The sequence below is a fragment of the Lolium rigidum genome, chromosome 4 (genome assembly GCF_022539505.1).
Source record: "Lolium rigidum isolate FL_2022 chromosome 4, APGP_CSIRO_Lrig_0.1, whole genome shotgun sequence".
Classification (NCBI taxonomy): domain Eukaryota; kingdom Viridiplantae; phylum Streptophyta; class Magnoliopsida; order Poales; family Poaceae; genus Lolium; species Lolium rigidum.
The window spans coordinates 250866176-250877077 of NC_061511.1; the positions used below are offsets into that span (position 1 = coordinate 250866176).

The 10902-nt window shown below is 45.7% G+C and overlaps 1 protein-coding gene across 1 annotated transcript; it reads right to left on the reverse strand.

The window, feature by feature from the left end:
* Window positions 1-858: 858 nt before the first annotated feature.
* LOC124707498 (protein S-acyltransferase 8-like) lies at window positions 859-5913 on the reverse strand. The gene is made up of 5 exons (XM_047239158.1): window positions 5674-5913; window positions 4905-5090; window positions 4500-4793; window positions 3127-3360; window positions 859-1720 (listed from the first exon to the last, which is right to left on the reverse strand). Exons 1-5 carry the CDS (start codon window positions 5719-5721, stop codon window positions 1193-1195), a joined length of 1290 nt encoding a protein of 429 aa, XP_047095114.1. The 5' UTR covers window positions 5722-5913; the 3' UTR covers window positions 859-1192.
* Between the last annotated feature and the right edge of the window lie 4989 nt (window positions 5914-10902).

Sequence of the window (10902 nt, forward strand, 5' to 3'; positions counted from 1 at the left end):
CGGCATGAGGGAGGGGGAACCTCGTTCCTCCGTTCTGGCCTAGTAGTTAGGGTTAGTTTTTGTCTCCTATGGTGCGTCGTTGGGGTGGTGGGAGCGGCGCCCGGGGAAATAAATCTGCCACAACTCCACTCCCACACCGGCGGCAACCTTCACGGCGGCGTCTCGGAGTTGTTGGCAACGTGTGCTTGTCGATCTTTCAGGTCGGCGGCTTGGTCTTCTCGCCGTTCTTCAGATCTGGCGAGATCTGTGTCTCAACGTGTCACTGGCGTTTGTCGTTGTCCACGACGGCGCTGGGGGCCGGGGTGAGGTGGTTCTTCTGGAGCGAAGATGTTGGTCCGGAGGTGGTGGTTATGTCGTTCTTCTCCGACTTCGTCGATGGGAGGCGGCGTATCTTGGTCCAAGACAGCACGGGGACGTCCCCCGGTCGACGTGCCACAGCGACATGTGCCTCGTTGCTTGCAGCAGGCCTGTTCATCGACTCACAAAGCCTCGATGGCGATGGTGCTTTTTTGGATCTTGCAAAGGTGGAGGCTCGGCGTCTCTTCTTGCGTTCGTCTCGGCGGAGTTGGAATTGGACGGCGGCCGCTGGCTACGGTGGTTGCAGCAAATCCTAGAGATCGTTTTGTATTTCTCGATCTTTTAGGTTTTTATCTGCAAATTCAGGATAATCATTTTATCCCGGTTTGTCTTTTAGTTTCCACATGTGTTGCTTCATGTAACTTGGTGTTCAATTAATGAAATATGTGGTTGCTCTCAAAAAAAAAAGTCCAGAGACTTAAACTGGACACAGAACCAGATTGATTCAATGGATAGGAATATCGTTACGCCTCAGAAAAATGGAACGATAAAGACATGACAGAAAGCTAACCGAGATTCGCGCTGGAGACATTCTCAAGATGAGATGGATAGGAATTACAGGTGGATGAGTATCCCGCATTAGTAATTTACATAAAGAATGATATAGACACCTTTGGGTGACAGCGGCGCAAAAACGACCCCCCGGTACCACAAATCCTTTTGACTACAACAAGTCTTCATACATGAAATAGGATCAAAAATACCAGATTTGGCAGTCAAAAGTCAAAATGCATTTGGTCATTGTTCTTCTTTGCTCTCCGGGTGTACGTCACCATCCGCAACCAACCGCAGAATCCAACTCCCTAACACACATTCATAATTCTCACGGAACCGGCTAGTGATTTTCTCTTCGAGATGGAGATGAAACCTGGGTGAGTGAAGAACTTCTCCCAAGCACATCCGATGCGCTCCTTCCAATTACATCCGATGACATGTCCCAGTTTCCACTTCTTTGGTCCCAGCTCGAGTGCCGTACTCGTACCTCACTTCCAACCGCAGGGATCTGCGATCCTGAACCCATCCCCAGTTTGGCATTGCCCGTGCCTTCACTCTCGCTGTAGTCTTGACTTCCCATTTCAACATCAACATCCTCGTAATTGCGCCGCTGAGAGATCTTCAGGAGATCACTGCCAATCTCAAGATCATCTTCTACTTTTGCACGAGGGCCACCAGCTGGTTCTTCTTCCATCTGCCTACCAAAGTTAACTACTGGAGCGCGTACTTCCTCTTGAACATAGGCTCGGAACCTGTGTTTAGAAGGTTTCCCCTTACTGCACAGGACTTCTAGGAAATTATTCAGACACCCTTGGTCATAGACGTTAGGCCTGCTGTCTGCCCTGTATCGAAAATTCTCGTATGTCGTCTGGAAAAGCAAAACATCATGTTAGAATTCTGATCTGTGACTTCAAAAAAATTTTGGCGCAAAGGAGGCCTCGAGCAGACAACATTAAGTCATTCTAATTGAGGACACACAACTGCCAATTTTGTTCATTTCCACCATACAGCTATCATCCAGGCCTGCTGCTTTACTTAAGTATGCCCTAATGATAATAGATCCATACAGCTATAAGCTATTAATCGTTTTCACTAGATAGTAGATCCACATGATAGTAGAAAACACAGTAAAATATTTCCTGATATTTCACTAGCATTGCGAGTTGCGACCTAGTCAGTTTGTGCAGAGCTAACAAATTAACAACACGAACTGACGAACAGATAGGCTGATGAATTGGTAGCTATTTTGATCTTTTCAGCATAATTCTAAATAACTCATTTGACAGTCAAATCCAACGATACGTAACATTTGTTGGATTAAACTCATAAATTTTGGGTGCAAAGGGGGCCTTGAGCTTACAGCATCAAGTCATTCTATCTGAGGACACAGAACTGCAGTTTCGTTCCTTTCAACCATACAACTATTATCCAGGCCTGGTGATAAACTTAAGTGTGCCCTGATGATAAATTGACCATTTTCACTAGATACTACCTCTGTTCCATAAAACAAGGCTTATAAATTATTTCTTAAGTCAAACGATGTACAGTTTGACCATGTTTATAGAAAAACCTATTGAGAACTATGATATTATATAGATATAATATGAAAATGGATGACATAGATTTTGCATGGTAGATGTTGATAGTTTTTTCTAAAACTTGGTCAAAGTTTACATGGTTTGACTTATGGAAAAACTTATACGCCTTATTTTACGGAATTGAGGTATTAGTAGATACACATGATGGTAACAACTATATTCCAGTATTTCAAAAAATCATTCCTGATATTTCATTAGCATTGCGAGTTGTGACCTAATCAGTTTGTGCATAGCTACCAATTTCACAACATTAACTAACAAACAAATAGGAAGATGAATTGGTAGCTATTTTGCACTTTTCAGCATAATACTAAATACGTCAATACAGTCAAACCAAATATTCATAGGATTTGTTAGATAAACTCATAAAACAAATGATATTTCCATTTTCCATAGAAGCAATAGGCAACACCGTGGCCCGAACATGCTAAGTATAGAACCTTAAGCATCTCACTTTAACATTAGAGGTTGCATAAGACATCACAAGCCTATCAGTTATATTTGATATGAATATGCTACAACCCTTTAACTTTAAGGTAAAATTCTATGTCCTCATGGTTGAAAACAATATATAAATGAAAATTAATAATAAAGGAGTAGTAAACAAGCAACAAAATCTTGCATTCATGGCTGAAAAAAATACTGCCAAAGAGTAGTTTCGTGCCGGCAAACCAACCTGGTTTGTGCTAATGAGATACGAATGAAATCCAGTGAGTCCGCCAACAAACCAGAGAGCAATGAAGCAATATATCATAAGCACCAAGCAAGCTGGAGAGTGTTTCAAAGCCTTCCATACTGTAGGGTAGTCTTCGTCCATGAGAAACTTTATGTGTAATGCCGACATGGCAAAGACATAAATGCAAAGAAGAGTCGATGAAGAAACGAATAGGAAAAAGTATCTGTAATTGCGCTGCACAATGTAAAGGTGAAACAATAAATGATCGGGAGACGAAGGTGTTAATAGTAAGCAAACTGAATCAAAATAACCTTCAGACTGAAAGAAATTGTTCTTTAAAACACTTACAACAAGAATAAGGTTCTGAGTATCTTAGTTTCACATACATTTTCCAACTAGCAAAGGAATGGTTCCTTGCATGTGCATACAAATTTTCCTACAGCACAAATACAATGTGTGGTTTCTAAAATATAATGTGGACAGTGGAAGATGGAGTACACAAATCACTTAGGGGCTATCATCACTAATCCTCCATGGTTGTAGCAAAGTAATCTTATGTTCTATTTTTGTGAATTTTTTCAGTTGCCTTAGCTACTCCCAGATTAGCTGATATTTATAAATGTAAATTGTAATTTTTAACCTAGTACATTTGTTCCTCTCGTAGAAAAATGATCATCCTCCTGTGAGTCCTCGAGAAAAAAAGTACTAACATTTATGCACATATCTGAATCTAGTCAGGATGAAATAAGGCCAATTTCCACCAAAAGTATAAACGATGGGCTTATACTGATCACTATAAAAGTTCGAACAGAAATTTGTCCCATAAGTGGTTAGAATATTGTAATGAAGAATGGGTTCATGCTTAATTAACTGAAGAATAGGTAAGAAAAATATCAGGACAATCCAGCAAAACCACATTAGAGAAGCAATTCTGCACAACTGATAGGGCAAGAAAGTTCTAGGGAGGGCAATCACTTCAGCATAGGTAGAACCATATTTTTTGAATTTTCTTTGTCTTGAGGTGTACCTACTACCTCAATTAACCAGAAGATAACTAGTAGTGTTGTTGAATATCTAGAAACAAAAAATCATGCTAATCATATCATGTTGTGTTGCCTAAGTTAAATACTATGCTGTGATCATCTTATTGTTATGTCTTGCAATAGTTGTGGTAGATCAAATGGGCTCGTAAACGGCCCAACCCCAGTACGCTATCTAACACTGTTTGTATAAAGTTATTTCTCACTCCCTCCGGCTTAAGGAAAATTTCCATCTAGAAGTAATTAGTTCAAGATCTTATTAGGTTTCTTAAAGTACAGAGTCCATGAAAGTCATCATGCAACAGCTTTCAGCATGTAGAAAAGATAGCGTACCTGACCAATGCATTGTCCAACCCAGGGGCAATGATGATCAAAGCGCTCCACGCAATTGTTGCATATTGAACAGTGCGAACACCGAGGAGGCCGGTAAATCATGCAGGTATCACAATACTTCACTTTCACAAGCATCCCATTAACCATCACTTCCTTTATACGGGGGAACTGCAGCCTGCCCGGTGTTTCCCCAGCTAACGGGTTGCCATACGTAAAATCTTCCTCTGGTGGATGTGATGCTCGAGGGACAATACCAGGATCCCGAGCTGAGGTGGTCAACAGCAACAGAAGCACCTACGGTGTACAAAAGGAAACCAACATGCCATTATTATATATTTAGACGAGTGCCCAAAATCCTCACTGATTATTGATTACTACCTGCAAGAATCGCTAGAATGTACTCACATAGATCATAAACACAATCGCTACGGCAGGAATCGCATATCCCGCGTTGTACGCGGAGAATCGATGGAGAAGGTGCGGCGCGACGAACGCGCAGAAGACCAAAACCGGCACCGCAATGAGCGCAACCGAGACGAGCAGGGACTTGGCATCGGGTCCGAATATGAGCCTCCCTCCAAGGATGAACTTCTGCAGATAGCCAAGCAACCATGTTACATCCGCAGCAAAATCTCGCATTGCATATCTTTTTTTTTAACCATGCAGGAGAGGTGCATGTCATATATTAAGAGAGGGAGGCCAAAGCCGGCCACAGTACAAACAACTTCAGGATTACAACAACGACCACCAGAAGAACTAAAACTGAAACAAAGTCTGTGACTAAACAAAAAACGACTGCACGACCAGAAACTAACTGAAAACTGGAGCTGAAACTAGGCACAACAAGAACAGTCCATCCACGGATCCTAAGTTGGGAGATGAAGCCGCCCCCTACTCGCCGCTGCCCATTGAGTTGCGCATTGCATATCTCACATCTTTGACACACGGCAACGAACCAAATCACCCTAATCAGTATACTGTTCATTCCTGGAAGCATCCAGAAGAGTAAAACACATAATACAGACGCTAAACTCGAGTACCGAAATAAAGAGCGGAGAAGTGGAATTCCCCAGGCAAGAACAGAGTATAAACAGTACAAATAGTTAAACCAAGATTCCCAGTTGAAGGAACTGGAAGTATGAGCCAGAGCGAGGGAAACGGGGAGGATCCTTACATTATTCCCTTTCCAAGCTTGGTAGACTCGCTGCTGCGGCTGCCCCATGTGGCGGCGGCGGCGGCGGATTCGGGCCCGGTCAGTGCCGCCGCCTCATCCAGAATCGACGGCGAGCACGACGGAATCGGCACGGGCACGCGAAAAAGGTGGATTTGAAAGAGTTGGTGCGCGAGAGGGCCGGGGGGAGATGAGAGGCGAGAGTGAGCGAGGAAAGCTGCCTGCTTGCGTCGCCTTTGTGCTCTGCTGGTGCGGTGACGGTGAGGTGTAAAACCGGTGTCTTTTTCCTTCCTCAGAATTAGAGGCGAATAAATAAATTGGCAGATACAAGCTGGCAAAGGGAAATTCAACAAGAGAGAGGAGGTGCTCTCCTTGCAGATGACACCTTGGGTTTTGTAGAAACAACTCACGAGTCCATGCAGTGTACTAAAAACTTATAAATTTGAATTTTGGACGACTGCGACTCTTGTCTATTTCCCCATATCTAATTGTTCATTTCTTAGAGGAGTTTACCGTGTTTGTCACATGGCCGTGTATTTTCCTATGTTTGCTATAATCATTCGAGCGTATCTCGCTTGATTTCACATACACAATTTATTCACATGCGATATTTCGAATATCTTGTGGTTCTCCTAGCTGCAATATAAATCGTTGTTTTTAGGCAACATAGATAATCCTCGAAAGGCTGTAAATTGGCAGGTACAAGCTGGCAAAGGGAAATTCAACAAGAGAGAGAGGAGGTGCTCGTCTTGCAGACGACTACTTGGGTTTTGTAGAAACAACTCACGAGTCCATGCAGTGCACTATAAACTTGTAAATTTATATTTCGGACCTTGTCTATTTCCCCATATCTAATTGTTAAATTTTTAGAGGAGCTTACTGCATTTGTCTCACATCCGCGTATTTTCCTATGTTTGGTATAATCATTCGAGCGTATCTCGCTTGATTTCACATATATAATTTATTCACGCGCGATATTTCAAATATCTTGTGGTTCTCCTAGGTGCAATAAAAATAGCCGTTTTTAGGCAACACGGATAACCCTCCAAAGGCAAATCCACATTTTTAGAGGAGCTGGCAAATGAAAATTCAACAGGAGAGAGAGGAGGTGCTCTTCTTGCAGATGAACCCTTGGATTTTGTAGAAACAACTCACGAGGCTATGCAGTGCACTAGAAACTTGTAAATTTAAATTCCGAACGACTACGAACTCTTGTCTATTTCCCCATATCTACTTGCTCATTTTTTAGAGGAGTTTACCATGTTTGTCACACGGTCGCGTATTTTCCTATATTTGCTATAATCTTGTGAGCGTATCTTGCTCGATTTCACATACACAATTTATTCACGTGTGATATTTAAACTATCTTGTGGTTCTCCTTGGTGCAATAAAAATTGTTGTTTTTAGGCAACACGGATAACCCTCCAAAGGCTGTATATATTTTGGTGGGCGCAATCAATATTTTATTTATTTAGGTGACTCAGATACTATGTATAATGGCAAAAAAAAGGCTGATCGAAGCTACCATCTAACGAAAACCGAACAACCGCCAACACGATGGCCATTTCATTTGAATGAAACTAAAACATATGAAGAACACCTCAACGTACACTTTCATGAAAGGGGGGGCGCCATATGAAAGGGCAACCATAGATTGCTCTGTTAATTCATTCCTCTCTTTCGCTAGTCACAATTTTATGATAAATATTTCCTTTGCAATGCGCCACTTTTATTTTTAATAACAGCTTGTCTCTACTATCATGGACTTTTTCATGGGCATATTGCCCTCCCCTTGTAACTTGTAAGCAAGGCTAATGCAAGCTAAACATAAAAGATGATCAAGCGAGGGCTTATGTGCAAAGATGGGCATGCCACTGTGCCAGCAAAAAAGGAGCAGCAGCGACTCCCTGCACCGGGTCTACAACGGACGTTGCCAGGTCAGTCCGGGGTCCACGGACGGTCAACCGTCCAGCTACGTTTGTGGTTAGCGCCGTGGACCCGGCCCAGCCAGCGAAGCGGCTCCTGCTGGGAGCAGCGAAGTGAGGCCGAAAGGACAGACACAAGAGGAGCCTACCCGCCTAGGGTACTTTCCTCCTTGAGCCTAGTCTCCAAGGATACTATGATTTGCTCAATGGTCGGATTATTATTATTACCTGCACGTGCGTGTGTTTGCTAATCCATCCATCAGTAGAACACAATGTACTTCTACTTGCTCGAGATTAGAATAAAATATTGTTTCAGTGGGTGGAATAATAATGCTCATATTCTTTGACGACCAGACTGACTGACTAGTGACTCCTCGTGCTTCAGAAACCATATTTTAACACCCTGGTTTAGAATAAGCAGAGCTACTATTCAGTAAGACCATCTCCAGTCGCGTCCCCCAAACCGTCCCCCAAAGCGCGCCGGATTGAGCGTTTGGGGGACGTGTTTTGTTCGTGCCGCGTTTGGGGGACGTCGCTCCCCAGCCGCGTCCCCCAAACGCCGCCCCCAAACATTTAAAATAATTTTTTTAACACATAAACCATTTATATCAAATGTAGCATATGAAAAAAATGTTTTCGAGGATTGTTTTCAAATTAAATTACAACAAACAATAAAACAAGTAATCAAATATAATAAAAAGGGCTAGATGATACATCAAGGTGCCACGGTATTTCCTTTGATCCTCCACAAATGCTCAACGAGATCAGCTTGAAGTTGCTCATGCACATTGCCGTCACGGATATCTGCGTGCATGACCACAAAATCCGCAAAATCTGCGGGCACCTCATGATCAACCTCCGCGAGAGGTCCTTGACACTCATAGGGACCAACATGTGACCTAACATGATTCTTGCGGTCATCCTCGATGATCATGTTGTGCATGATCACACAAGCCTCGCATCACCTCCCACATTTGGTCGTGAGACCAGCTTAGAGCAGTGGTACCGGACAATGGCAAATTGTGCTTGAAGCACACCAAATGCCCGCTCGTCATCCTTCCCGCAAGCCTCCCGTCGTGTAGCAAAGTGAGAATTCTTCGGACTCGATGGATTCGAGATTGTTTTGACAAAAGTGGCCCATTTCGGATATATACCATCGGCTAGATAATAGCCTTTGGTATATTGGTGGCCATTGATCTCATAGTTGCATGGTGGAGCATGCCCTTCCACTAGTCTGCTGAACACCGGAGACCGCTGCAACACGTTGATGTCATTGTGTGATCCCGCCATGCCAAAGAAAGAATGCCAAATCCACAGGTCATAATCTGCCGGGAACGGCCGGGAAACGGCCGGGAAATCCAGCGGCGGCGGTGGGGTGGGAGGCGCGGGAAGGAAGGAGCGACGAGAAAAGAGGCGCGAACCAACGGTTTATGCAAATAGTCGCCGACATGTGGGAGCCCGCCTCGCTTTTCGTTGTGTCCGGCGTCCCCGGTGCGTCCCCCGTGGGACGGGGACGGGCTCGGGGCGCCGGACACCGTATCGGGGCGCGCCGGACAAAAAAGGGCTTTGGGGGACGCGGCTGGAACGCTTTTTTTGTCCGGCGCGCCCCAAATCGCTTTGGGGGACGGTTTGGGGGACGCGACTGGAGATGCTCTAAGGAGGTAGCAGGTGAGACTATCAGCAAAAAGTTTCAAAATAATTTTAGTAATCAAAGAAGAACTAAGTTCGTCCGAGACCAGCATTGTGTCATCCTGCACCGAGTTGGATTGTAGGAGAAAAGTAGAGGAGATCTTGGTAAGGGCATCTCCAGCGGCGCGACGCATTTTAGCGTCCGCGCGCGTCAGTTTGCGTCGGCCGAAATGGTCGAAATCGACCGCGCGTCCGTTTGCGTCGGGGGTGGCTCCAGCGGCACGACGTATTTTTTTGGGCCGGATCATTTTTTTAATACATGAAACATAATTTACATAGTTAAAACATGAAAAAAAAAACTAATACTGCTGCTCCGCGTCGCTGTCGAGCACGATGAGCACCGGTATCACCCACGGCCAGTTGCCATCCGGGGGAGCGTACGCCGGGCGCGCCGGCGGTGTTGGAGGTGGAGGAGGCGCCCAGGGCTGCGGCGGTGGAGGCGCCAAGGGCTGTGGCGGCGGCGGAGGCGCCCAGGGGTATGGTTGTGGTGGCGGTGGAGGAGGCGCCCAGGGCTGCGGCTGTGGCGGCGATGGAGGCGGCGATGGAGGCGCCCAGGGCTGCGGCTGTGGCGGCGATGGAGGCTCCCAGAGCTGCGGCTGTGGCGGCGGTGGAGGCGGTGCCCAGGGCAGCGGTTGTGGCGCCGCCGAGTCCTGTAGTGCCAGTCGAAGGGCTTCATCCTCCGACAGGCCCGGCGGCATGACGCCGGTGGCATGCCGGGGCAGCGGCGGCTGCACAGGCACGTCGTTCTCGGAGACGAGGAGGCCGAGCTTCGCCATCTCGTTGTCCGTCATGTTCTCCGGGAACTCGAAAACGCGGCCCTCCGCCGCGGCCTGCTGCCATTCGTGGAAGACGGCCGCGACGTAGTCGTCGCTGTCGTCCTTCACCTCCTCGTTGTGGTACGTGAGCGCCTGGATGTAGTCGTCCTCATTGTCGTAGGCGGCGTAGGCGTCGTGGTCGTGGTCGTCGTTCTGCTGCGCGCGCGTTGCCGCCTGGTGACGACGCCTCGGCACCTCCTGTCGTCGTGGAAGAGTCGGCGGTGCAGACCCGAAGGGAAAATCCCTGTCGCCCATGAAGCCCACCCTTCTTCTCTTATCTGTCTCGGTCGACAGATACGTGATGTCTACGCACGCTTCTATTCCTGTAGACAGTGTTGGGCCTCCAAGAGCAGAGGTTTGTAGAACAGCAGCAAGTTTCCCTTAAGTGATTCACCCAAGGTTTATCGAACTCAGGGAGGTAGAGGTCAAAGATATCCCTCTCAAGCAACCCTGCAATTAAGATACAAGAAGTCTCTTGTGTCCCCAACACACCTAATACACTTGTCAGATGTATAGGTGCGCTAGTTCGGCGAAGAGATAGTAAAATACAAGTAATATAGATGATTGTAAGTAGTAATTGCAATCTGAAATAAAGATGGCAGCAAGCAAACATGTAACAGAACTTGTTGGAAACGATGTTTCAATGCTTAGAAACAAGGCCTAGGGATCATACTTTCACTAGTGGACACTCTCAACAATGATCTCATAATTGAATAAATAAATGCTAATCTCAAACACTCTCTTGTTGGATAACAAACATCATTCATTGTGTAGGGCTACAAGAGCACCCTCAAGCCGGAGTA